The sequence below is a fragment of the Pogoniulus pusillus genome, chromosome 23 (genome assembly GCF_015220805.1).
Source record: "Pogoniulus pusillus isolate bPogPus1 chromosome 23, bPogPus1.pri, whole genome shotgun sequence".
NCBI classification, from domain to species: Eukaryota; Metazoa; Chordata; class Aves; order Piciformes; family Lybiidae; genus Pogoniulus; species Pogoniulus pusillus.
Genome location: NC_087286.1, coordinates 4,928,216 through 4,956,103, shown reverse-complemented (window position 1 = coordinate 4,956,103; position 27,888 = coordinate 4,928,216). Strand labels below are relative to the sequence as shown.

General features: G+C 48.2%; 1 protein-coding gene across 1 annotated transcript in view; it reads left to right on the top strand.

The window, feature by feature from the left end:
* Nucleotides 1-27,888, top strand: part of OBSCN (obscurin, cytoskeletal calmodulin and titin-interacting RhoGEF) — a 249,742-nt gene that overhangs the window by 200,178 nt on the left and 21,676 nt on the right. The window contains exons 95-107 of the mRNA XM_064162395.1: nt 10,390-10,629; nt 13,232-13,355; nt 13,925-14,058; nt 14,377-14,489; nt 15,636-15,804; nt 16,351-16,432; nt 19,006-19,206; nt 22,423-22,483; nt 24,381-24,458; nt 24,605-24,777; nt 25,287-25,313; nt 25,798-25,950; nt 27,399-27,444. Of these exons, the coding sequence (XP_064018465.1) occupies nt 10,390-10,629; nt 13,232-13,355; nt 13,925-14,058; nt 14,377-14,489; nt 15,636-15,804; nt 16,351-16,432; nt 19,006-19,206; nt 22,423-22,483; nt 24,381-24,458; nt 24,605-24,777; nt 25,287-25,313; nt 25,798-25,950; nt 27,399-27,444 (1,601 nt within the window). The remainder of the gene's footprint in view (nt 1-10,389; nt 10,630-13,231; nt 13,356-13,924; nt 14,059-14,376; nt 14,490-15,635; nt 15,805-16,350; nt 16,433-19,005; nt 19,207-22,422; nt 22,484-24,380; nt 24,459-24,604; nt 24,778-25,286; nt 25,314-25,797; nt 25,951-27,398; nt 27,445-27,888) is intronic.

The following is a 27,888-nucleotide window of genomic DNA, read 5'->3' as shown; positions in this document are numbered from 1 at the left end:
TTGCAAAATCACTCCTTTGGTCTTGAGATGCATCAAGTTTGCTCTGGGACAAAGGTCAAGAAATATTGCAGATGGCAGCAAAGAAGGAGGTGGATTAGAAACAGGCAACTCACAGGAACCTCCTGGGTTTCCTAGAGAGGATTTCTGAGGCAGCTTTTTGATCTTGGGGATGATGATTTTAGTTTTCATTGTTATCAACTTGGATTTTGCACCTAGTCCACAACAGCTCGGGAAGCATTCAGTCTTTGGGGACACTCTTCTGGTAGGAAGTCAAATCCCAGTGTAAAGAAGGTCAGCTCTCCAGCATCTTCCACATCCTCAGGTCCCTCTCATCACCCTTTTGATGTGAGAGATGTCTCACACATTCCTTTCGATAGGAAATAGCTTGGACCTGCCACACACGGTAGAATTTAAGCACCTTTGGCAACATCATTCTCCACCACATATTTCACTTCAAAGCTTAAACCAGCCACTGTTCAGGGAGCCCTCTGAACTCTCATTCTTGGCCAGAGACACTAAAGATGATGCTGGAAATAACCACAGAAAGCATGGATGGGATTGTACAGTTGTTTCTTTATTTGCTTGTTTCACTCCAGTGTATTCTGACTATTCACTGAGCAAAGTTAATTTAATCATTTCAGCTTTTGCCTTTCTTTAACCCCATGCTGTTCATACTGTTTTCTTTGTAGTCACTGAACAAGAGACTAAAGTGCCCAAGAAAACCATCATCATGTAAGTGCTGATTGATTATTTTTTGGTTGGGGGTAACATTTGTGTTTTGCCTTGCTGCCTATGCATGATCCAATAACAAGCTTGCCTTTACTGGCCGTGCAAGTGTGTTCACTCCCATCCCACCACAGCTCATGGTATTCCCTGCAAAGTGACCACTTGAAAAGGAACAAACAAGAAGAGAAATCTCTGACTAAATAGGTTAAAAAAGAAATAGCAGCACTGGGGCAGGGTTTTTTTGTTAATGATATTAGATGTGAAAAAACCAATTGCATTGGATGCCGCTGGAGTTGCACAAGAAGGCAAAGTCTGACTCTTGAGGTAGAAAAGGAACCAGCTTTGAGAATGGGCAACCTGAAAACATGTACCAAATTGAGAGATATCTCACAACTTGCAGTGAATTCTCCTGGCTTCCTATTTTAAGTGCCTCAGGCAAGCCTTTAGTGAGCAAGCCGAAGGAAGGAAGATGCACATTTGCATCCCCTTCTGCCTCTACATGTCTGATATGGCATTTTGCCCTCATAATGGTCTCTTGGGACACTTGGAGTTTGGTTTGTCCTGGAGCCCATAACGTAGTAATTGCAGCAAAAAGCTGTAGTTTCTCACTCAGGTGTAGACCAGGAGCCCAACAACCATTACAATCTTAATGGACCTTCTTGTTGTTAAGTGTCATAAACAAACACCTAACAAAATGTTTCACGTACTGGAAGGGGACCTTGTCCTCCTGTGGTGGCCTTCAGAGCACCCCCAAGCTATTCAAATCATGTCATAGGTTATAAAATGGATATCTGGGGACAGTGCATCCCTCAAGAGTTGTAATATTGCTAAAATCAGGCCTTGACTTAGACATGATGCTAAAGTTGACTGCTCCTTTTGTTGGGTGATGAGGAGAACGTGTGAAGTGACAACTCAGCTATAGTTAAGAGTTGCTTTCTTTTTCTCTGTTAATTGTTTCCTATGCTGACCGTTTCTTATGAGTCATGCACTTAGCCCATTTGGTACCAGTGGGCTTATAGGAAGATATGTGTCCCCTCTTAGCAGCCTTTGCCCCTCTCTCTTGCACATCTGTTCAGTTAACACCTCTAGTCATTAGACTCTTTTACCCTGCAAAGACCAGAAAGCAAAGATGTTTCTGCTTGCAGCATCTCAAGGACCAAGGGTCAGGTACCTGTGGGGTCCCTAAATGAGGAAATACTTTTGTATGTTATGTTCAGAAACATCAGAAGGAATCACTTGGAGCCAAACCATAGCTTAGTAAAATCTCATCCACCTACATCTCTGTGCCTGTAAATCACCTGGAGAGATGCTTTTATTTTGCATCTCTTCTCAGCCAGACAAGGGTCCTCCTTTTCCTTTCGTGATTTCAAATTAGTATCAGTTGATTAAATAATAATAGAGTGGTACAAAATGCCATCAGTTCTTGATTTCTGATGTGTAGATTCCATTGGCAGCCAAAGAAGTGATTCCTAAGGGCTGCAGCCCCTAAGGAGGTTGGTATATCTATCTCAGGACAGCAGAAATTCCCTTCCTTTTGCTAGAGGTCATGAACTTACTATAGTGGACCTCAGCTGGAAGTGATGGGGTAAATCTTGGGGAACAACTCTCTAAGAGCACATTCCAGCTCTCCTTAATGCTTAGAAACAGAAGCAGCTTTGAAACTCCTAGTAGGAAATAACAGATAATTTTAGAGATGGGAATGACCAAAGCCTATAGATGCAAATCTCAGACCCAAAAATGCATTGTAACCTGCAATGTAGAGCAAGGCCTAGTACAAGAACACATGGATTCATTCTTGTCTTCATCTAAAATGGTTCAGTTCTCTCTAATTCAGAAAGTCACTGAGGCCATTATGAAGCTCTGCACAGACCTTACAGCTCTATATCAGTGTTAGAGGGCAGAGAAGCCCAACATGGGATGGTGTCCTGGTCTTATGGACATAAGCTAGTGCTCTGGAAAAAAGAGAAATCTCACTGTAGCTGATCTAGTCCTGGACTTCATCCTCTAAGAGAGAGATTGATGGTGGAAAGAAATCTGAGCTCCATAGGAGAAGGCAATGCCAGTGTCCAAACCCTAGCCCAACAGATGGGAAAGGCTCCAAGATATCTTGGAGGATTAGTCTTTCACGATGGCCAGACAAATGCCACGGGAGGAACAGGGTCTCCTTTCACAAGGACTCCTTCCACTTCACCTCAGTGCAAGACCCAGAGCAGAGCTGGCTGGAGAGCAGAGCAGAGCTGGTGGCTTTCAGCCCTACACAGCTGTGAGTAGAGGCTGGTAAGGAAAAAGAGAGCCACGAAAAAAGCTATTGTCTGGATTCACGACCCTAACTCAGGTCATTGTCTTCACCCTTCAGTTAATTCTTTTGTTGCTTTGATAGGCAGGATAGAATCTCAACACAGAAAGAAAATTGACTCTGCCTGTTAGTTCCACTGAACCAGCTACCTCCCTCGGGAGAGCATCAGCTTCTTGTCTTGCAAAGCCAACACTGTCTTTGCCTTCGTGTAAGAAATGGCACTAAAAAATCTGCAGGAAGAAAAAAAGGAGGGCATTGAAGCCTGGGTTTAAGTGTTCTTGTCCCCAGATTTTAAAACTACTTGATCCAACTCCATCTGTAGCCCTTTCAAAGGCCACGTTTGTCCTGGCATGTGCATATACAGGGGATGCTGTGAAGTTCCAACCTCTTAGCTCAAACCCAAAAATCTAAGGCCAGCAGAAATATGCTGGGAAATCACAGCCATGAAGTCCAGATCAATTTGGTACCTTTATGTCAGTGGCCCTGTCTAGGATCCAGCTGTGTCTGCAACAATGGTTTCATGAAAAGTAAAACTGAATCTGTTTTGGCCCTGGTGACTCATGCAGGAAATGTTCAGGCTGTCTTTTCCTGTCTCCAAACGCTGAATTCCCTTTTCATCTCCCCGACCTGCTTGTGAAAAGTGCAGATTTCTGGTCTCAGAGGAGTAATTTAACACAAACAATTCGAGATACCCTACATTGATTTTGAAGCAGGGACCCTGCTGACACTACTTTTAATAAACAACATTTTTACATTGAGTAGGATGAAGCCAAAGGCTGAACTCCTTCAATTTAAAAAATCTTGGAGTGAAAGCTCCATGGGTCCAAAGTAGCACAGCAGGTGGCCAACACAAGCACATGAAATACAGCAGCATCCAGAAGAGCGCTTCTCAGCTGGGCGTGCTCGTTGTATGTTCATCTGCTCACGGAGGGCAACGGAGCTAGGGCCCACCTGGGGGAAGGGGCACTGAGGTTTTCCCTGGGTCAGGAAGCAGATGGAGATGGGCATGTGGGTGTGTGCCTTGCGTGTGCATCCCTCCCACAGTGACACGCTTCACCAAAAGCTGGAGTGCTCACAGAACTAACCCTAGCCCGACCGCGGCATGTGCTGGTGGAGTGTGGCTCCCCCTAAGGTCTCACCTTCCTGCCAACTCCAACCCTTTCTGTCATCAGAGAGGAAACGATAACCACCGTGGTGAAGAACCCAAGACAAAGGGGAAGGGTTTCTCCTGCACGCTCTCCTTCGCGCTCGCCTTCCCGCTCCCCAAGAGCGGAGCCAGCTCCAGAGCCAGTGTATGTGTCAAAGATCAGGCAGCCTGTGCACAGATATGAGCAGGAGGCAACACCAAAGTCTGCTGTTCCCATGCTGTTTGTGACAGAACCCGAGGACAGGCAAGGAGCAGCAGCTAGAGATGTCATCACGGAGACCAAAGTGGATGAGAAAAAGCCCAAATGGGTTGAAGTGGAAGAAATAATTGAATTCAAGGTGAAAAAATCACCAAAGCCTGCAAGGAAAAGAGGCACTTCCCCAGCAAAGCAAGAAAAAGATGATTCAGGGATGCTGACGTTCACTTTTCCCAGCTCAAGACCTGGGCGTTCCCCGGAAGATGACCCAAACACAAACAACTCCAACAATAAACTGGTGGAACAGTCAAAATCTTTGCCCAGTGATAGTCTGTCTGAAGCTGATATCCAGCCTCTGGTGTATGTGACTGAGCAGGAAGGACCCCAAGTCAGCAGCGAAGATAGAAGCTCCCCGTGTGGAGCTGAACAACTAGAAAGTAATTCATGCATGGATTACGCAGCAGAAGGAAAGAGCTTCCCACAGGAGACAAGTGCTCACCACCAGACAGATGTCTCCCACCCACTGCTTGCCTGCAGGGCTGAGCCTTTGGTCTTCAGTATTGAGACAGCTGCTCCAGACCAGCATGAACTTCTGTTCTCATTAGCGAGTCCAGAGGTTGAGGAAGAGGCAGAGGAAGAGGCTGTATCTTGGCCTGTCGAAGAAGGGGTACCCAAAGTAGTGCAAGATGTCCTTCCAGAAGAGGATAGCATCGTTATAGTTGATGAGCCAGAGGAAGTACAGGCAGATGACATTAGCACCCGGGAGCACAAAATCCTAACCCACAATGGCAAAGTCTTGACTTTGGAGGATCTTGAAGATTATGTTCCCGAGGAAGGTGAGACCTACAGGTGTGATGGTCAGAGCCGCGCAGCAGAGAGACCCTGTGAGATCTCCGTGCTCCAGACAGAGATCAACGAGCCCACGGTTGGGCAGCCAGTGCTGCTGAACCTGGGGAGACCTGTGGCGCCCCAGCCCAGGCAAAGGTTCTTCAGCCAGCTGGAGGAGCACATTCCTGGGGGCGTGTTCCTGTCGGCATCCAGGGTAACCGGCATGCAGTCTGCAGGCCCCTCAAGCATCTCTTTCCACCTGAGTGACACCTGCGTGGCAGGAGTGCACGCAGCAGCAGTAGCAGCTTCTCCTGCCCCCTCCTTCACGGTGAAACCATCTTTCTGCACTGAAGTCCAGCTCTCAGCAGACAACGGACAGTCCAGCTTTAAAACTGAAGTCTCCACAAGAACCCTCAGCTACGGGACTGTTGGCGAGCCTGTTACCTTGCACATCAGCACAGAAGACCTCTCCCAAAGCTGAGGGAGATGCAAGCATAACTTTCAACACAAAAGAAAGCAGCGCTGCAGAAACCAAACCAAACCCAACCCAAAAACTAACGCAAACTGTTGTAGGTGAGGGGAGTCGGTGGCAAAGATTGGGAGGTGGCTTGTGTGAGGGAATACCTTTGAGGAAAACATGCTTACCTATGCTGTGTGGAGCTTTTCCAGTCTTAAAGGGGAACATGTCTGTCAGAAGGGTTTGCCATTTCAAAAGCTCTGGTCGAGGTGAACATTTATCATTCCATAGCAGAGCAGGGATGGGAGGTTTAGGAAAAGCCTACGCCAGAAATATCAATGGATAAGTGATTTGTTTGCCCGTGAAAAACCCACATTGCAAGTGTCCATCTGTCCATTATGTTATGGCAGGAAGGTGGAAGTGTCTGAGCTTTATAAACAGCCCTCAGCAGCCTGGGATAGGAGGAGTGCTTCCAGCTAACAGGACCTCCTGTCACCGTGCATGCTTGGAGCTTGTGAAGCCTCACTTTGACTCGACTGTACACTTGTGACACCAGTTAGCACTATCAGCATTTCTTCATAGACTTTTCAGTCTTCTGGCTGCATTACTTTAAACTTCTGCTGTGGAATGAGACACACAGAAAAGATTGCATTTGCTGGGGGGGTGCAGAGGGCTGCTCAGCCCTTTTGCCTGAAACCCTAATTTGAGTAAAGTCATAACGTTAAAATGTCAGGGGCTGGAAGGGACCTCAGAAGATCATCTGGTCCAGCCTCCCCTGCCAGAGCAGGATCACTTAGAGTAGATCACACTGGAGCACATCCAGATGGTTCTTGAATATCTCCAGAGAGAGAGAGAGAGAGAGATTCAGGTCAATGGTGAAAACCCCACTGGCTTGAGGAAGCAAGGATTTTGTTGTTTGCTTCTGCTCTAAGTAGAAAAAGACTACCTTTAAATGCTGTTTGCAAGTCCACTTGCTGGCTGTCTGAAAGGTTTCATTATGGATGAAAGCTACACGTGGATTTAGAAACCCCCTCTCTTAAAACATAGGTTTACTTAACGTGCAACCAAAGAGTAAAGTGCTGCACAAAATTAACTGCACCTGTAATTAAATGCTAACATATGCAAAGAACCACAGCTGTGGTCTCTGTCAGTGAGTAGCACTGGAAGAATATTCTCCTGTACATGGCAGTGGTGAAACATTGCTGTTCACAGATGGATGGATGCGTGCTCTGAGGCATCCACCACTGACTTGCACCACTGAGCAAAGCAGCAGGAGCACAAAGAGAGCTTTAAAATAAGCAGATAAAGAGGCCTTTACTGTAAATGCCTGGTTGGGAAATACATCTGTAGAAAATATATTGGGCTGCTTGGAAGCACTGCCCGTTGCAATTGCATCATGTTACTGTAAGCATGTATGTTGAGCTGCCTTGTAGAGGTGCTGCCTTCCCTTGAATTCCTCTGGAGCTTGGCAGCAGGAGCACGGATTGAGGGGGAAGCTAAGATGCACTGAGCATGGCCCATTCCTGTTGGCTTCACCCAGAAAAATGGATGTTGCACAGACCTCCAACAAGTTGCTCAGCCCTGGAGAGAAATGAGCTTGTGAGTTCAGCTACTGGTCACAGTTGAAGTTTGTCATTGATCTCAGTAGGACCAAGCATGGCCCTCTCTGACAGGGATAGGAGTTGAAAAGCCCTAATACCTTGTCCCATCTGAGTTGTGTAGAAGTGGTGTGGTAGAAGATGTCTCAGTTTAGATGGTGTAAGGTAACCAGAACTGCTCAGACGCAGCTGGATTGTTAACCAGCGCAAAGAGAGAGTCTGCTCAAGTGAGTTTCTGCCTCGGAATCGTATGTGTGATGTTGTCCCAGTGTTTCCCAGCTAGGTGACCTTGTGAAGCTCGTTCTGGAGTCCTCTGGGCAATATTCCTGCTAACAGGGACTGAATTCACCAAAAAGGTGCTTGTAGAAACCATAAAACTTCCCCCCCTCCCCAGTCTGGGGCTGCACCTGGATCATGTGCTGACTAAAACGAGCACATTAACTTCACAGCCTTTTGCTTGCAACATTGGTGTGGTATCTTGTGCACTACCCTCACAATGCAGGATGCTTTTCCAGTGATGACATGTGGTGAAGGAAAGCCTCTTTTGTGTCACTCTCCCATTTTTTATAACATCTCCTTGGTTTATACTGTTAGTTTTATAAGTAAGCAATACCCTGGATATATATTAGTGGTTTTTTAACTTTCTTTTATTTGCTCATGTATTGCACTGGAAAGTAACAGACATACAACAGGGAAACGCTTCCAAAACCTCTTTCCCTTTATATTGGGCCTGATTCTGATCTCAGGTACTTCAGTATCACTAATTCCACTGAAGTGGCTTTGATTCAGATGTACAGAGATACTGCTGAGAGAAGAACTTGCCCTGTGGTGGTCCTCAAAAACAATAATATCCATCCAGAAGATGCTACAGATGTGTCAAGATGATACAGATGCATCACGGTTGGTGCTCTGTTTATTTTAAGGAACCTAAAAGGTTGCAGTTCAGGTGGCAATAGAATACAGAAGCATCCTTTAAATCATTAGCTCATAGCAATTAATACCTGTTTACATCTCCTTTTGATCTTTAAGAGGGGAGAAAAAAACCCCAAAACAATAAAACCCAATCAAAAAGGCATTTTTGCCTTCCAAAAATGAGAGGTTTATGAAAGGTTCCTTGCAGATACTTTCAGAATCTTTTTCCTAGAGGTTAAAAAATGAGGCTTGTAAGTGCTGAAATGATGTGGACAGCTAATGAGAGGTGTGGGGATTCACTTCCTGTAGATGAAAAGATGCAGCTGCACTCAAGGTTTTAAGACAAAGAATGTTCTACTAAAATTCCTGCAGGTAAATGGGTATTGGTAAAGGGGAAGCTTCAGTTTGCTTGAGGCACAGAAGGGTCAAAAATACACCCCCCAAAAAAAAACTAAATCAAAATCAAGGTATGCTGTTAGATGCTGAGTTTATATCAATAAATGTCTTGCATCAGCTGTCATTGAGCCTGTTGGGTTTCTGTGTTCTTCTCTGCTCATGCCACTTGATTGTCCATCAGGTCATCCACTGATGACTTCAGCAGAAGCTGGGTTGCCACCCGAGAACATGAATGCAGTTGAGTCCTGGCATCATTTTCAGGGACAGTTTCAGAAGTGGAAGAAATTGTTCTTAGAATCATAGAATCAAGCAGGTTGGAAGAGACTTCCAAGATCATCCAGTCCAACCTAGCACCCAGCCCTGTCCAATCAACCAGACCATGGCACTAAGTGCCTCATGCAGTCTCTTCTTGAACACCGCCAGGGACGGTGACTCCACCACCTTCCTGGGCAGCCCATTCCAATGCCAATCACTCTCTCTGCCAACAGCTCCCATCCAGCCTAGACCTCCCTGGACACAGCTTGAGGCTGTCCCCCCTTCTTCTGTTGCTGCTTGCCTGGCAGAAGAGCCCAACCCCACCTGGCTACAGCCTCCCTTCAGGGAGTTGTAGACAGCAATGAGCTCTGCCCTGAGCCTCCTCTTCTGCAGGCTGCACACTCCCAGCTCCCTCAGCCTCTCCTCACAGGGCTGTGCTCCAGGCCCCTCCCCAGCCTTGCTGCCCTTCTCTGGACACCTTCCAGCACCTCAACATCTCTCTTGGATTGAGGAGCCCAGAACTGGACACAGCACTCATGGTGTGGCCTGAGCAGTGCTGAGCACAGGGGCAGAAGAACCTCCCTTGTCCTGCTGCCCACACTGTTCCTGAGCCAGGCCAGGATGCCATTGGCTTTCCTGCCCACCTGGGAACACTGCTGCCTCATGTTCAGCTACTATCTACCAGCACCGCAAGGTCCCTTTCTGCCTGGCTGCTCTCAGTCACTTTGTCCCCATCCTCAGTGCTGCCTAGAATCATAGAATCAAGCAGGTTGGAAGAGACCTCCAAGCTCATCCAGTCCAACCTAGCACCCAGCCCTAGCCAGTCAACCAGACCATGGCACTAAGTGCCTCAGCCAGGATTTGCTTCAACACCTCCAGGGATGGTGACTCCACCACCTCCCTGGGCAGCCCATTCCAATGCCAATCACTCTCTCTGCCAACAACTTCCTCCTGACATCCAGCCTATACTTCCTCTGGCCCAGTTTGAGACTGTGTCTCCTTGTTCTGTTGCTGGTTTTCTGGGAGAAGACACCAACCCCCACCTGGCTACAACCAGAACACTCTAGAGCAAGGAGGAGCTCTTCTGTACCCTCTCAGTCTTAAAGAATCGTGAAGCAGGATGACTCTGCCCTGCTCTTCTTCAGCATCACCCTTGAGGCTGGTATCTGCTCACTCCTCCTTCCCTGTGAGAAGAGTGTTGTTGCATGTCAGGTCTGTGTTGGTGCAGTGGGTCCCTGCTGGGTTCATTTGACTGATCTTAACAAAGATATTTTTGACAGATGAGCCAGTGTAGAGCTGAGCTGGGTGATGAAGCCTTTGTTCTGCTTTCTGGAGACTGAATGTGTGAGCAGTGTGGCTCAGTGTCCTCAGCCTGGTGAGATCTGTCTTCCCAAAACATGCTGTCAGCCTTCTTACTTTAAGCCTTGGCTATGTTCCTCTCGCTGGAACGACCATTTCTGCATCAGGTCTCTACTGTAGGAGGGGAAAACAACACAGTTGAAGTATTTCCATGGGTTGGATGCTGCTGCTCTTTTCATGTTGCCCTGAAGAGAGAAAAGCTGTTCTTCTCATCTGTAGGAATGACTTCCTCACAGTCAGAGATGGGGACATCTGTCCAAGCCTCGCTTCAGCGCGCTGATAAAGAGATCAAGACAGCTCTGAGGAAACTCATGGACTCGGCATCACTGCTGGTGACTCTTCCCTCAGGCATGCAAGGAGGAGCCGATGGCCTTGGCCTTTCTGGGTCCATTCCTTCAGCCAGCTCCTCTGTGCTAGTTCATGAAGCCAGTACCCAAACCCAGGCTGCTGCAGGGCATGGTAGGTTTGGCGTGAATCTGGAAGGTGTCCTGTGGGAGTCAAGAGGGATGAAAGTATTGAACACCTCAGGAATGATGCTTGCCCCTTTAATTGTCTGTTTTGTTGTGTTGTGAGCAATTGAAGGTTAAGAGGACACTCAGACCCAAGTTAATGCAGGGCTGTGGGTCGGGGTTGGGTTGACCACAAGTTTGGGCAGATCTTTCTGACAACAGGAGGCGTTTGAAAACTCTGCCTGGGTTCATCACCTGCCAAACACAGAGGGATGGGGGAGGTTTTTTCCCCACTTTTGACCTGGACTTGGGTTGTTTTGGGGAGAAGGTAGGGTGGGTTCCTTTCTTTACATTTCTAAAAGTAATTGGGTTGTTTTCTGTCTTTAACTTGGGATGGGTAAGGGAGATTGCTTTTCTTTTATTGTTTGCCATAAGCTGGGAATGTGTTTAACACTCCTGTGTCAAACACAGAGGCTTTCTAAGATGCTGAGTGCATCAAGTTCACTTTCATTTCACGGGTGCTGGAGTCTTGATAGACTCTTAGCAGTGCACATGTGTTTAAAAGCTGTGGTGTGTGTGACTGTGCCTTGCTAGCAGAAAAAGTCTTCTGTGTCTGCCTTTTTTGTACTGAGAAGAAGAGGCAACCCTTCCACTCCTCCTTCTGCTTCTGCCACAGCAACTTGTCTAAACTGTCTCTGTGTCAAGTCAGACTAACTGTCCTCTACCAGTACTAACTTCAAAGGACAAAGTCAAATAGCCTTCAGCACTCCAACTCCAGAGGCTGTTAAAGAAAGAGAGAGAGATTCCTGTCTAAGTATTAGGACAGAAACATTCCATGGAATCAGACCCCAAATAAAACAATGCCAGGATTTAAAACCCTTTTTCCCTTTCTGGTAGAAAACTGTCTGTGAATATTACCCTCTGATGAAGCAGGCTGACTCAAACAAAATCTTGTGATAAAATGTCAGGCAGCAGATTGCTTCCTTAGCCTTAATTACAGAGATAACAGAGCAGTGAACGAGATGGGATTGCAGTCTTTGCATCTGAGGAAACTAAGCAGGTTATTAATCTGAGATAATAATTTTTATCAGATCATAGATGGAGGCTTGACAGCTGTCCCTCTGCTCACATCACAGGCTCACATCTTTTTCTGGTGTAACTTACAGTTAGAATCATAGAATCAACCATGTTGGAAGAGACTTCCAAGATCATCCAGCCCAACCTAGCACCCAGCCCTATCCAATCAATCATATAATCATAGCATCATAGAATCAAGCAGGTTGGAAGAGACTTCCAAGCTCATCCAGTCCAACCTAGCACCCAGCCCTAGCCAGCCAACCAGACCATGGCACTAAGTGCCTCAGCCAGGCTTTGCTTCAACACCTCCAGGGACAGTGACTCCACCACCTCCCTGGGCAGCCCATTCCAATGCCAATCACTCTCTCTGCCAACAACTTCCTCTTAACATCCAGCCTAGACTTTCCCCAGCACAACTTGAGACTGTGTCCCCTTGTTCTATTGCTGGTTCCCTGGCAGAAGAGGCCAACCCTACCTGGCTACAACCTCCCTTCAGGTAGTTGTAGACAGCAATGAGGTCACCTCTAGCCTCCTGTTCTCTAGGCTAAACAACCCCAGCTCCCTCAGCCTCTCCTCATAGGGTTTGTGATGTACATAGGTGGTCAGCCTGCTCATTGAAGCTAAGCATGGTGCTTCTATTGTGGATTTGGTACAGGGGCCTGTGCTTCTGATAGGCTTACATAGCAGACTATGAGCTGTCCACACACAGAGAAGCAGACCTGACCAACTACCCCCCTTAATCCCCCTTTGCCACATTTGCTTGTTCCCAGGGCTGACCAGCCTGCCCCTCGCACAGCTCAGAGCTGTCTCAGCTTCTCTGCTAGCCTCCCAAGTGGCCACTTTTCTGCAGCTGTGCCTCCTCATCAGAATGACCTAAGTCTGTTCAGTTAGCCCTGCTCAAACCCCAACAATGTGGGTGAGGCTAACACTGGGCATCCCTGGAGGTGTTTAATGCTGAGGGACATGGTGTAGGCAGTGATGAGCTAATGGTTGGACTCAATGATCTCAAAGGTCTCTTTCTATGATTTCTCACAGCCAGGAGTTGGAACTCAGACATCTCCTGTAAGGGTTCAAGGCAAGGTTGGACGTGGCACTTGGTGCCATGGTCTAGCCTTGAGCTCTGTGGTAAAGGGTTGGACTTGATGATCTGTGAGGTCTCCTCCAACCTTGGTGATACTGTGATACTGTGTGATACTGTGAACTCATGCTGTCCTTCCAGTCATCCTCTTTCTTCCTGTCCCTACTGACCACCTCTCCTGGTTTTGTCTCTATGTTTCCTTACAGCCAAATTAGTTTTGCCCAGTCAGCAGTGTGCTATCATTCAGCCCCTCTGATGTTATCCAAGCCCCTTGCTCCATCTGATTCTCTCATAAGGGCCAAATTCCTCTCTTAGCTTTCAGTGACTGCACTCAGCTCAGGTCAGATGGACTTTTTTCTGACGCAAAACAGACTAGAGATGGCTCCAAAGGTTTGCTCTGGGTTTCAGGTGTGCTGTCATAGGTGGTGTGTCTAACTTGCCCTATTTCTGCTGCCAGACAAAGCACAAAGGCAGATTCCAGATGAAGAACCAAGTTTGCCAAAGCCCAGTCCCAGTCCTTCCCGTGAAGAAACAGCAGCTGGAGATGAGAGCACTCAGGAGCACACTGCTCCTCCTACCAGGTAAATCCCATCTCAATAGACTGGAATCATGGAATAATAGAATGGTTTGTGTTGGAAGAGACCTTAAAAATCATTTAGTTCTACCCCTGCTGCTGTGGGCAGGGACACCTCCTACCAGAGCAGGTTGCTCCAAGACTCACACAGCCTGGCCTCAGAACATTTCCATTTCCAAATGTGCCAGATTTTGTTGCCAGAAAGCAAGTTCTTTGCGGTGGAGGAAGCAGCTGGGGGCTTGAAGTGATTCTTGTAGGTTTGTTATTATTACTGCATCCAGTTCTGGAGCCTCTATGACAAGAGGGATGTGGAGATGCTGGAATGTGTTCAGAGAAGGGCCACGAGGATGCTCAGAGGGCTGCAGCAGTGATCTTTGATCACATTCTGTGCTTCTGTGCTCCACAACCTCCCTGGGCAACCTGTGCCAGTGTCTCACCACCCTCACTGCAAACAACCCTTTCCTAACATCTAGTTTGAATCTCCCCTCAGCTAGTTTAAACCCATTACCCCTTGTCCTGTCATTACAAGACCTTCTCCATAGTCCCTCCAACTTTCTCTCTTGGGCTTTATTAAAGACCATCACCAGCTTCAGGGGCAGGAGACTGGTACAGAAGAGAAGGAGATGTGGTCTGGGATGTACGCAGCGAAGTTTACATTGAGACCACAGAAAGAACTCGTGTGTATAAGACTGAAGAGAAGACCCCAACAAGTAAGTGAGAACCTGGTCTCTGTTTCCCACATCTTCCCACCCTTGTCTTTGTCTTCTCTCTTGATGTTCTTTTAAGTACCTCCATTCCTTGAGTAGCAACTGTTAATTAAACAGAAAGTAAAACAAAGAAGCATGAAATAATGCTCATAGAAAGAAGCCCAAATACATTCCTGTGGTATCTCTTGATCTGACCTTAAGCCAATGATTTATCCTAAATGGCCAGTCCTAAAAATTCCCTTTGAGTCCCTCCAGCCACATCAGCACACAGTGAGTAAAGTTGTGGCACTGTGCACACAGCAAGCCCTTTTCTCTCACCAGGTCCTCCCTACATGCAAGTAACCATAGAGGATGTGCAGGTGAATGCTGGGGAGCGTGCCAAGTTCCAGGCAGTCATTGAAGGAACCCCTCAGCCAACTGTTTTGTGGTTTAAGGTAAGCACAGATCTTCCTCTGGCTGAGAGTGAGCACCACAGAAAAGGACTATTGTGCAGTACTGCTGTGGGGAATTTCTCCTGCTCTTTCATCTACACCAGTTCTGGGTCCCATCTGCAGACTTTGTTGCAAGCACCACCCACACAACTCACTTTGTGTTGTCTCCAGTGTCGCTGTGGCAAACCTTCATAATGCACACACTCCTCCTGTCCCTCTATTTCTTTGCCACCCAAGAACATGAATGCAGTTGAGTCCTGACTTCATTTTCAGGGACAGTTTCAGAAGTGGAAGAAATTGTTCTTAGAATCATAGAATCAACCAGGTTAGAAGAGACCTCCAAGCTCATCCAGTCCAACCTAGCACCCAACCCAGTCCAATCAACCAGACCATGGCACTAAGTGCCTCATCCAGGCTTTGAGGTCTCTTCCAACCCTGATGATACTGTGATACTGTGATCTCCAGGGATGGCAACTCCACCACCTCCCTGGGCAGCCCATTCCAATGCCAATCACTCTCTCTGCCAACAACTTCCTCCTAACATCCAGCCTAGACCTGCCCTGGCACAACTTGAGGCTGTGTCCCCTTCTTCTGTTGCTGGTTGCCTGGCAGAAGAGACCAATCCCCACCTGACTGGAGACCAGGCAGGAGCAAAGCATCTGATCTTTCTGACCCCTGAGCTCACTTGCTCAGGCATGGTGTGCTGGGAGAGCTGAAGAATAAATCCCATAGTCCTGGTGCCCCTCCTAATCTTCCAGGGAGGTAGTGGAGTTGGCATCCCTGGAGGTGTTCAAGCAAAGACTGGATGAGGCACTTAGTGCCATGGTCTGGTTGACTGGACAGATCTGGGTGATAGGCCAGCCTCATCTAGGGTAGGGTGTCCCTGCCCATGGCAGGAAGGTTGGAACTAAAGGACCCTTGAGGTCTTTTCCAACCTGGCTGATTCTATGATTCTATGAAAAGATTGTTGAGTAATATGGGAACAGAAAAACAGAGAGACATGGAGGTCTTCTTCAGTCAGCCTTTATTTCAGTGAGGTTTGTTTGCCTAAATACAGCTCTGGTCCTGCATCTCATTTCATGAGGACAAAACCAATCTGTTTCCACGTCGTTTTTATTCCAGTGTCAAAATGTCCTTTCATTCTTTCAGGGCACTTCACTGCTGACAGACAGCAACAGGATCCACCAAGGGGAGGAAGGGACAACCTATTTCTTAGTTGTGGACGACGCTGTCTCTGAAGATGGTGGTGTTTATACCTGTGTTGCCAAGAACACGGGAGGGGAGGTTTTGTGCAAAGCAGAGCTTGTTGTGCGTGAAGGTAAGGTCGTGCTGCCAGCTGCTGGAGTTTCTGCCATAGTCATTGTGATGTGTACTCTCTTGTGGTCATCTTCTGCTACTCATATTCTGCATGCCTGCACAGTATTTATATGTTACCAGTGTGGCAGGATCCAGTACAAGAGCAAATGATCTTATGACCTACAGACACATGCAGGCAGATGAGATTTTTGTTTCCCCTTTCTTCACACACATGATGAACTGGTAGAGAAATAACTGAGGCCATTTCCTCTTGTTCTGTTGCCTGATAGAAGGCAGAATAAGCTGACCCCCACCTCAAGCCAACCTCCTTTCAGGAAGTCATAGAAAGCAATGAAGTCTCCCCCCCCAGCCTCCTCTTCCCCAGGCTAAAGATGCATCCCTGAAGGGAATACTGACAGGTTCTGTCATCAAACAACTACACTGTGCTGAAGTTTAGAGGCCCTCTGTGATTTTTCAGTCTTTATATTGTCCTGTAATGACTTTGCATGTTCTTAGTGAGGCACTGTTGTCTGAATGTTAACACTTACACTCTCCTTCATTTCCAAAGCTAAGAAAGACCAAGAGGCAAAGAAAGTGGCCACCAGGAGAAAGCTTCATTCCCTTTATGAGGTTAAGCAGGAGATTGGAAGGTAAATGAATTTTCTGACTTCATTAACTCATTTTGTTTGGCAAAGTTCTTCAAAATCATCAACCCCAACCAGTATCTAACTCTACTAAGTCTGGGGCTAAACCACTTCCTCAGCACCACATCTCTGCAGCTTTTAAACATCTGCAGGGTTGAGGATTCAGCCACATCCTTGGGGAGCTTGTTCCAGTGTTTGGTAACACTTGCAGTGAAGAAGTTTGTTTCAATGTCCAGTCTAAACCTCTCCTGGTGCAACTTGAGGCCATTTCCTCTTGTCTTAGAATCATAGAATCATAGAATCAACCAGGTTGGAAGAGACCTCCAAGATCATCCAGTCCAACCTAGCACCCAGCCCTAGCCAGTCAACCAGACCATGGCACTAAGTGCCTCATCCAGTCTTTTCTTGAAGACCCCCAGGGATGGTGCCTCCACCACCTCCCTGGGCAGCCCATTCCAATGGGAAATCACTCTCTCTGTGAAGAACTTCCTAATATCCAGCCTATACCCACCCTGGCACAACTTGAGACTGGAGAGGAAAGACTGAACCCCCCCACTTCACTACAACCTCCTTTCAGGGAGTTGCAGAGAGTGTGAAGATCTCCCCTCTGTCCCCTTTTCTCCAGAGATGATTGCTGGAGGATATATACTTACCTGTCTGAGCTGCTGAGCTCAGTGTGTAACCAGAAGCAGAGATGGGCCTGGGTATGGAAAGGTCTGAAAAGACCAAAGTACAGGTAGAAGTGGGAGATCACCCTATTGAGATGTGCTGGAGACACTTCCCTGAGGTTTCTGACAGAGGGTGGCAGAGGCCATACAGCCCAGAGGTCCAGGTAGCTCCAACCAGAAAAACCCCAGCCAGAGGCTGGCAGGAGAAGTGCCCATGTATGACATCCTGGCAGTGGGCATCACATCCCCATGGCAACGTATGCATAAGCAACAGTGTCCACCCAAGGGATCCAAGAGCAGCAGCCTTGGTCTGCTCAAGGCTGGAGTACCTCAAAGAGCATACAATGCCAGGTTGGAAGGGACCTGAAGGATCATCTGGTCCAGCCTTTCTAGGTTACAGATTAAATGAGATGGCCCAGCCCCATGTCAAGGTGAGCCTTCAAACTGTCCAATGCAGGAGAATCCACTACTTCCCTAAGCAGATTGTTCCAATGTCTAACTGTCCTCATGGTGAAAAATGTTCTTCCAGAATCTAATCTGAATCTGCCCAGGTGCAACCTGTGCCCATTACCCCTTGCCTTTTCCATGTGACTGCTTGTGAAAGAGGAGCCTACATCTTAGAATCATAGAATCAGTCAGGGTTGGAAGGGACCACAAGGAGCAGCCAGTTCCAACCACCCTGCCATGGCCAGGGACACCCTACCCTAGAGCAGGCTGCCCACAGCCTCAGCCAGCCTGGCCTGAAACACCTCCAGCCATGGGGCCTCAACCACCTCCCTGAGCAACCCAGTCCAGCCTCTCACCACTCTCATGCTGAATGGCTTCCTCCTCATGGCCACTCTGAATTTCCCCACCTCTAGCTGTGCTCCATTCCCCCCAGTCCTGTCACTCCCTGATATCCTCCCAGTCCCTCCTCAGCTCTTTTGTAGGTCCCCTTCAGGTACTGGAAGGCCACAAGAAGGTCACCTCACAGCCTCCTCTTCTCCAGCCCCAACTTTTTCAGTCTGTGCTCACAGCAGAGCTGCTGCAGCCCTCTGAGCATCATCCTGGCCCTTCTCTGTACATGCTCCAGCATCTCCACATCCCTCTTGTAATAGAGGCTCCAGAACTGGATGCAGTACTCCAGGTGGGGTCTCAGCAGAGTGGAGTTGAGGGGGAGAATCACCTCCCTGGCCCTGCTGGCCACACTTCTGCTGCTGCAGCCCAGCCTCTGCTTGGCTTTCTGGTCTGCAAGTGCACACTGCTGGCTCATCTTCTCAGCAGTCACCCTTCATGTACTGGTACATGGTAATACAGTCTCCCCTAAGCCTTCCTTCCCATGGCAGGTATTCCAGTCCTTGCATCATTCCCATGGCCCTTCTCTGGACAATTTCAGCCTGTCCACACCTTCTTTTCTACAGCAGGCACCAAAACTGAAGGCAGTGCTCTCAGTGCGGTCTGGTAAGCACTGAATGGGCAAGAGCTGTAGCTAGCTCATGTGAAATGAAGCTGATTCTTTGCTTAGCTTTGGAGACAGCCAGGAGAGGGCAACAGAATCTAATCAGAATCTGCCCAGGTGCATCCTGTACCCATTACCCCTTGCCTTTTCCATGTGACTGCTTGTGGAAGAGGAGCCTACATCTTCTCAGCAGTCACCCTTCATGTACTGGTACATGATAAGCGCTGAGCAGAGTGGGACAAGAGCTGTAGCTAGCTCATGTGAAATGAAGCTGATTCATTGCTTAGCTTTGGAGGCAGCCAGGAGAGGGCAACAGCACCCCACGGACAGGCAAATGAGCTTTGTGTGTTGGGGGATTTAAGCCTTGGACAGCAGGGAGCTGTCGAAGGCTGGGACGTGGAAAGGGCTACACCTGCTGCGCAGAGGGCTTCGACCCAAGTCTGAGCAGGGCTTCTCCTTCGATTCCCACCCAGGGGCTGCTTCAGTTTCGTGAAACGAGTGGTGCACAAAGGGAACGGAGTGTCTTGTGCCGCTAAATTCATCCCCCTGCGGAGCAAAACGAAGGCTCGAGCGCACCAAGAGAGGGATCTCCTCGCCTCCCTGTCCCACGACAGGATCACCAGGCTGCTGGACCACTTTGAAACCAGGAAAACACTGATTCTGGTCCTGGAGTTGTATCCTTCTCCGTGCCGCTTCTCCCAAGAGGCTGGGGGGCAGTAGGCAGAGCTGATGTATTCAGTAGAATCAGAGAATCAAGCAGGCTGGAAGAGACCTCCAAGCTCAGCCAGTCCAACCTAGCACCCAGCCCTGGCCAAGCAACCAGACCATGGCACTAAGTGCCTCAGCCAGGCTTTGCTTCAACACCTCCAGGGACAGCAACTCCACCACCTCCCTGGGCAGCCCATTCCAATGCCAATCACTCTCTCTGACAACAACTTCCTCCTAACATCCAGCCTAGACCTCCCCTGCCACAACTTGAGGCTGTGTCCCCTTCTTCTCTTGCTGCTTGCCTGGCAGAAGAGCCCAACCCCACCTGGCTACAGCCTCCCTTCAGGTAACTGCAGACAGCAATGAGCTCTGCCCTGAGCCTCCTCTGCTGCAGGCTGCACACCCCCAGCTCCCTCAGCCTCTCCTCACAGGGTTTGTGTTCCAGGCCCCTCACCAGCTTTGTTGCCCTTCTCTGGACACATTCCAGCACCTCAACATCTCTCTGGAATTGAGGAGCCCAGAACTGGACACGGCACTCAAGGTGTGGCCTGAGCAGTGCTGAGCACAGGGGCAGAATAACCTCCCTTGTCCTGCTGGCCACACTGCTCCTGATGCAGCCCAAGATGCCATTGGCTCTCTTGGCCACCTGGGCACACTGCTGGCTCATCTTCAGCTACTGTCTATCAGCACCGTCAGGTCCTTCTCTGCCTGACTGCTCTCAGCCACTCAAGTCCCCAGCCTGTAGTGCTGCTTGGGGTTGTTATGGCCAAAGTGCAGAACCCTGCCCTTGGCCTTGTTCAATCTCATCCCATTGGCCTCTGCCCACCCATCCAGCCTGGCCAGGTCCCCCTGCAGGGCTCTCCTACCTTCCAACAGATCAACACCTGCTCCTAGCTTGGTGTCATGTGCAAACTTACTGATGATGGACTCAATCTCCTTGTCCAGGTCGTCAGTAAAGATCAATAAAGTAACTAAGGGATTAAGCAGTTTTAGGTTCTGCCTGAGTGGAAAGCCTTGCTCTGCACTGCAGGATGCCAGAGCTCCTCACAAAGTACTGTTTCTGCTGGTTTAGGAATCAGAGACTGATTCCAGTTGGAAGAGACCTTTAAAGGTCATCCAGTCCAACGCCCCTGGGCAGGTTGCTCAGAGCCCTGTCCGACCTAGTCTGGAATGTTTCCAGGAATAGGGCATCTACCACTTCTCTGAGCAACCTGGGCTCAGGTTGTTTCACCAGCCTCAGTGTAAGAAAAAATCCCTTCTTCTCTCTAGTCAAAATCTCCCTCTTTTAGTTTAAAATCATGACTCCTTGCCCTGTCACAACAGGCCCTACTGAAAGGTCTGTCCCCAGGTTTCTTACTGACCCCCTTTAAGTACTGAAAGGCCACCAGATGGTCTCCCTAGATCCTTCTCTTTTCCAGGCTGAACAACCCCAAGTCTCCCAGCCTGGCCTCACAGTAGAGGGGTTTTAAGCCCTTAGATTGGTTTTGGTCTCCTCTGGATCTCTCCAGTCTCTCTCCTGTGGTGAGAGCACTGGCCCCAGCACTGCAGGTTGGGTATTTAGAGGTGGCAGTGAGTTCTGAAGAACCAAAACTCTTCTGTGTTTTTTTGCCTCCTTTGGCTCTCTCCAATATCTCTGCTGTGGTGAGGAGTCCAGCACTGGCCCCAGCACTGCAGGTTGGGTATTTAGAGGTGGCAGTGAGTTCTGAAGAACCAAAACTCTTCTCCTGTGGTTTTTTGCCTCCTTTGGCTCTCTCCAATATCTCTCCTGTGGTGGGAACTCCAGCACTGGCCCCAGCACTGCAGGTTTTACAAGTGGCAGTGAGTTCTGAAGAACCCAAATTCTTGTCTGAAATGTCTGAAAGTGCAGAATTCCCTTTCCATGAGATCCATCGTGGGAGAGCACCAGGAAAATGGATTGCAGAGCAGAAAAGGCAAGAGCCAACAAGTAGGTTTCAGCACAATTGATACCATGCTCCTGCATAGGTTCAGAGAAACCAAATCCAGCAAGAAAGAGATTGCTGCAATAGAAACTTTAATGAGTTACTTGCAGATGAGGTTGTCTGAGAGGACCTCACTAATTCTGCTGCTAGCTGGACAGGGCTGGTGGCAAAGTGCTGGGGAGGGGAAAATGAATTGATGCGAGATGATACTTGCCAAAATGACTACTGCTTATTAATGTTGCTCTTCAGAACTCTGCCACCCCCCACCACTAATGTTAATAATATTTTGGTTCTTACAGGGTTATGGAAACATTCTATGGATAATATCTACATCAAATATAACCAGCAAAATACATGAACATTAATTGAACTGGAAGAGAAGGTTCACGTGGTCAGATGCCGCTTGTGGTCCATGTGCTGCTTGCCCAGTAGCTGGGCTCAAGGAGCTCTCTCTGCTCTATGGCAGAAGGCAGCAGAGAATCACAAAGAGGCACTGAGCATTTACTCACAGGTTATTATTATTCCCCTCGTGGGGGCTGGCCACAGCCCAGACAGTGCCCAAATGCTCTCAGGGGACTCTGTCTTGTTGGACATTGAGGCTTGAATCTTCCTGGCTCCTGGGGACAGGACACAGACAATCTCTGCCCTTGTCTCCTGGCTGCTCCTGGACCATCTGTGTACAGGTCCAGGGATTCTAGGCAGGACCTTCAGGTGCAGAGGCAGATGTGGTGCAGTCTCAGCACGGTGTCACACTGGCCACACAGGCTGATGGTGTGCAGGCATCCAGGGTCTGCTCCTGGTAACTGCAGCAGTGGAGTTTAGCAGGCAGCAATAAGGCAGTGTGCAACAGCAGCAGGGCTGGGCACAGCAGAGAGAGCAGGCACAGAGCAGGGGAGCAAAGCAGGGAAGCAAAGCAGGTTGTTCACCTGCATATCTCCTTTTATCAATGTGGGCTGAGATTCACTGCCCTTTGGACACAGAACAGCCACTCAGGATGGCAGTTAGCCAAACCTTACCATATGAGGCAAAGCCACAGGCTCACTTTTCCCTAACCTGGGCAAAGCACAGGCCTGGCACTAGGCAGGCACAAGCTAAGTGTGTGCCTTACACCACAGGGCCCTGGGCAGGCCAGACTCAGTGTCTGCAGTTCCTTTTGTGTGTGTTTGACAGGTAAACATGGTTAAGCCTATTTTGGGATCAGCTTTTACCTGTAGCTCTGTTTGCCCTTAATGCTGTGGCCAGATGCTCCAATGAAGAGCTCCTTGACCGGCTATTCAAGAAGAGTGTCGTCACTGAAGCTGAGGTAATAAGCTGCCTTCCTTACCCAAAAATCCAGAGCTGGTGGCTACCACCAGAGCACCTTCCAGCTGCATTTTCCTTTTTGGAATGTGAGGACTGTCTCTGATCAGTGATAATCTGTCAAAACAGAACCATCCCTTTCCATGTGTTCCCATCAACCTTCATTGCTTAGTTGATTGTTTTCTGGAAGGGTTTTGACCACCAGCATTGCATTCAGCCTAATACAGAGGGTATTTGCTCTGCTCTCATCCTTTCCTTGCCATCCATTACCTGGAGCTCCTTTCTCTTCACCTGTTTAATAAAACTTTATGCCCTCACAACTGTATTTCAAACCACTCCAAACCAAAGGATGAACCTACAGTGCCTTAGGTCATTTTCTGAGATCCTTAGTGCTCCAAGCTCAAAACCATTCACATCTCTCATCTAGTAGGCAGATGTCCCATATTTATTGGTAAAGTTGATTTTTCCTTGGAGTGCCCAGAGATGACTGTCAAAGAAATACAGAATGGTTTGGACCTTAAAGCCCTAGTTCCAACCTTAAAGATCTAGTTCCAACCTTAAAGCCCTAGTTCCAACCTTAAAGCTCTAGTTCCAGCCTTAAAGATCTAATTCCAACCTTAAGGCCCTAGTTCCAACCTTAAAGCTCTAGTTCCAGCCTTAAAGATCTAATTCCAACCTTAAAGCCCTAGTTCCAACCTTAAAGCTCTAGTTCCAGCCTTAAAGATCTAATTCCAACCTTAAAGACCTAGTTCCAACTGCTCCACCATGGGCAGAGACATCTTCCACTAGATGAGGTTGCCTAAGGCCCTGTCCAGCTTGACCTTGAAGTCCATGTACTTCATTCTGGTACTATTTCCAGTTCAATCTCTGCCACTCTCATTGATAAAAAATACTGGTGGAATCATAGAATCAAGCAGGTTGGAAGAGACCTCCGAGATCATCCAGTCCATCCTAGCACCCAGCCCTGTAGCTTGGTGTCATCTGCAAACTTTCTGATGCTGGACTCAATCTCCTGGTCCAGATCATCAATAAAGATGTTGAACAGGATTTTGCCCAGCACTGATCCCTGGGGCACACCACTGGTGCCAGCTGCCACCTGGATGTGGCACCATTCACCACCACTCTCTGGGCCTGCCCCTGCAGCCAGTTCTTGACCCATATCAGAGTGAATCTGTCCAAGCCAGGAGCTGCCAGCTGTGCCAGGAGCTTGTTGTGGCAGACAGTGTCAAAGGCTTTGCTGAAGTCAAGGTAGACTACATCCACAGCCTGCCCCACGTTCACCAGGCAGGGAACCTGATCATAAAAGGAGATCAGGTTGGTGAGACAGGACCTGCCCTTCCTAAACCATGCTGGCTGGGCCTGATCCCTTGGCCATCCTGTAGGTGCTTTGAGATGGCACTCAAGATGACCTGTTCCATCACCTTCAATCATAGAATCAGCCAGGTTGGAAGAGACCTCCAAGCTCAGCCAGTCCAACCTAGCACCCAGCCCTATCCAGCCAACCAGACCATGGCACTAAGTGCCTCAGCCAGGCTTTGCTTCAACACCTCCAGGGATGGTAACTCCACCACCTCCCTGGGCAGCCCATTCCAATGCCAATCACTCTCTCTGACAACAACTTCCTCCTAACATCCAGCCTATACTTCCCCTGCCACAACCTGAGACTGTGCCCCCTTGTTCTGTTGCTGCTTGCCTGGCAGAAGAGACCAACCCCACCTGGCTACAGCCTCCCTTCAGGTAGTTGCAGACAGCAATGAGCTCTGCCCTGAGCCTCCTCTTCTGCAGGCTGCACACCCCCAGCTCCCTCAGCCTCTCCTCATAGGGTTTGTGTTCCAGGCCTTTCAGATTTCTTCCTTACTATTAATATTTAATAATTTCTTTTTAATCTATTTAATTTTTAGGTCAAATTGTATATCAGGCAGATTTTGGAAGGGATCAAATATCTCCACGATAACAACATCCTTCATTTGGATATTAAGGTAAGATATAATGGCAGACCTAGCTCATCAGAGCCTCTTGTTGGTGGTCAGCAAGTGGGCATTCTCTATTCCAGTGATGCTTCCAACCAAAAACACTGCCTGATGTCAAGAAGAGTTTCTCCTTTTGCTTTTATTTCCCTGACTAGCCGCTGAATATCCTCATGGTTTACCCTGAAAGGGAGGATCTTAAGCTCTGTGACTTTGGATTTGCTCAGAAGATCACCCCCTTTGAGCCTCAGTACAGCAAATATGGCTCTCCAGAGTTTGTTGCCCCAGAGATGGTTTCTCTGTCGCCAGTGTCAAAAGCCACTGATATCTGGTAAGCTCCTAGCTTTCTGCAATGCTTTTGCCTTAGATGCCCTCAATTTCCAGTTTATTGTTAATAAGTAAATGGGGCAGTGATGAAAAACTGAGAGAGAGCATTGAGAAGCCCATCAGGGCTCTTTAAAGCTCCTTCTGTCTGTTTCATTCAACCCTAATTGAACTCTGACAGCTAATGAATGCAAAGGAGATGATCTTCATTAGAGGCAGCAGCTAGGGAGGGTGATCCTAAGGGGCTTTCTAGACAAGGCAGACAAACTTCTTCTCCTCTGTTTGTGCTTTAAAAAGTGGAAAATTAATGGAGGATTATTTTTCTTTAATGTTAAAAGGAAAAATGTTAAAAGGGGGGGAAAAAAGGGTGAGAGCAGTAGCTGCAGGGAGTTACTTTCTTCGGGAAGAGGAGAAGAAAGAGCTCTTACTGTGCTGGGGTGTCTGCTGGCAGAAAGAGGGGCTGTGTGGTGGAGGCATAGTGAAGAACACCTAACATTCTCTTCCCTCTCTCCTCAGGGCTGTTGGAGTCATCACATATTTAAGGTAAATAGACTCATTCAATGTTCCATTGTCAGTCAGAACCCTCCAGTACCTTCAAGGAGGATTCTGAGTGAAGGGCAATTTCCACCGTGGTTTTCTTTACTCATCCTCCCCCGGTTGCCCAGAGCTCTGGTTATTGTCCCTGCTTGAAGACTTGACAGCTGCTCTCCTTTTACTTAGCACTGAGAGTGGTGGATGAGGTTCAGTCTTCTCCTTGCCTGTTTTAGCCAACGTCCTACTGCAGCTGTTCAAAATCAAACCCTTAATTCCTTATCTGTGAAGCAGGGATGAATAATGCAGTTAAGGGCCATGTGATGCTGGGTTGAAAGATGCTCTCTTGGTGGATGCACTGCTCACAAGCACTGCAAGTCCCACGCATGGAGGCAGAGTTCCTCAAGCATCTTATGCCCCACGTGAGCATTTGTGCTTCTGTCCTTTGGAAGTCTAAAGTCTGTCTCCTTTTGTTTTATGGCATTCAACAAATAAGCCTAACATGCAAGTCTCCATTTGCTGGGGAGAATGACAGAGGGACCCTTCTCAATATCCAGAAGGGGGAAATCTCCTGGACCATTCCTGATGTTGTTCACTTGAGCCAAGATGCAAAGGACTTCATGCAAGGGATCCTACGGCAGAACCCCAAGTGAGTGCACCACTTTTGTGCTTCCTACAGCCCATGAGCTCTGTGTGCCTCAGCAGGCAGATCTCAGCTCATTAGAGCCACAGTTACTTTGAACAGCAGAAACTCGAGGTCTGTTCTGCCCTAATTCTTCTTAATTATTCCCCATTACTCAAAACACAATTTGGTGCTTTGCCAAATTGGCCTGTTCCTGGTATGGTGATGTCCTCATTCCCTGACTCCTCCAGGCAGATGAGTTTCTGAACTGACAAAGAGAAGTGGGAAGAGCAAGGCCTGGAATAAAGAGGCTTATGTGAGAATCAAATAATTGTTTACCACATTCATTAAGCAATTCCAGGTACAAAAGGCAACTTGGAGGCATGTGTTGCAGACACTTGCTTTTTAATTTCATTTCAATTCTTTCTGCCTGCTGCCACAGCTGTTTTTCCTCTGACCACCTAAAGAGTCAGAGCCACTCTTTGGGATGCTCTCAATGCCCTGGAGCAAGCTCCTTACAGAGTGGTCTTGCCCAGGATCTGCAGGGACAGACTGAAAAAGGAGGATTGCTTCACCTACAGGGAAGGAAACTTTTCAACCTTGGGTTGAAAGCCTCTTTCTATTTTGTTTCTCAGCCATAACACAGCAGCCTAGCTAGCACCAGTATCAGCAGCCCAGTATCACTACAGGCTGGGGGATGATGGCTTGAGAGGAGCCCTGTGGAGAAGGACTTGGGGGGCATTGGTGGCTGTAAAGTTGGACATGAACTGGCAACTCACAGCCCTGAACCAGCTGTGTCCTAGGCTGATCCCCAGCAGCATGGGCAGCAGTTGGAGGAAGGGGATCCTGCCCCTCTGCTCTGGTGAGACCCCCACTTGCAGTGCTGGGGCCAGCTCTGGAGTCCTCAGCATAAGAAGGGCACAGACCTGCTGCAGTGAGGCCAGAGGAGGCCACAACAATAGCCAAAGGGTTGGAAGCCCTCTGCTGTGAGGCCAGGCTGAGAGAGTTTGGGTTGTTCAGCCTCCAGAGAGACCTTCTAGTGTGCTTTCAGTGCTTATGGTCACCAAGCAGAAATCTGGGGACAGACTTTTTGGCAGTGCCTGTTTTGACAGGACAATGAGTGGTGGTTTTAAACTATAAGAGGGAAGATTTAGATATAAAGAAGACATTTTTTTTACACTGAGGTTGGTGAGACCCTGTCCCAGGTTGCCCAGAGAGGTGTCCCATCCCTAGAACCAATCCAGGTGAGGTTGTCTGGGGCTCTCAGCAAGCTGCTTTGGTGGCAGATGTCTCTGCTGGCTGCAAGAGGTTGGACTGGATGACCTCTAAAGGTCCTTTCCAACTCAAACCATTCCACAACTCCACACACAGAAGTACCTATTTGTGTCCCTGTGAAGCAGACACCTTCAGAAAGATCTTGTGGTTGCTACTGGAAGTGGCTTGCTGCTAAAACCACTGATCTTTTCTCTTCCCAGAGACAGGCCTAGTGCTTTGGATTGCCTTTCCCACAAGTGGTTCATGGTAAGTTTGTCCTGATTCTTTATTAGTCAAATTGGAAGAGACTTTTGTAGGGGCAGCTTGTAAAGCCGCTTGAAGTTATTTGCTGCTTTCTTTTCTCCTGTTGGTCTCCTACTTTCAGTCCTGCAGAGGAGCTCAGGCATGGCTCTCCAGAAAGAGGAGACCCATGGGTGTTTCCATGCCATGATATCTTTCCTTTCAAAAGAGAAAGGTTACCACTGAGTGGAGAAGATAGAACATGCCTGTATGGCAAGTGTGGCTTTGCAGAGTGAAGCTGTGGTTGATGCTCTGCTGCCTTAAACTACTGAGGAAAGGAGCTAAACCATAACCAAATATACAGAGGGATTTCATGACATGCATTGAAGAGAGCTCACTCTTGTCACTGAAAAGCTGAGACCATCTGCAGTTTAATCACAAAGGAACTGAAGCATTTGGTCTGTTGAAACA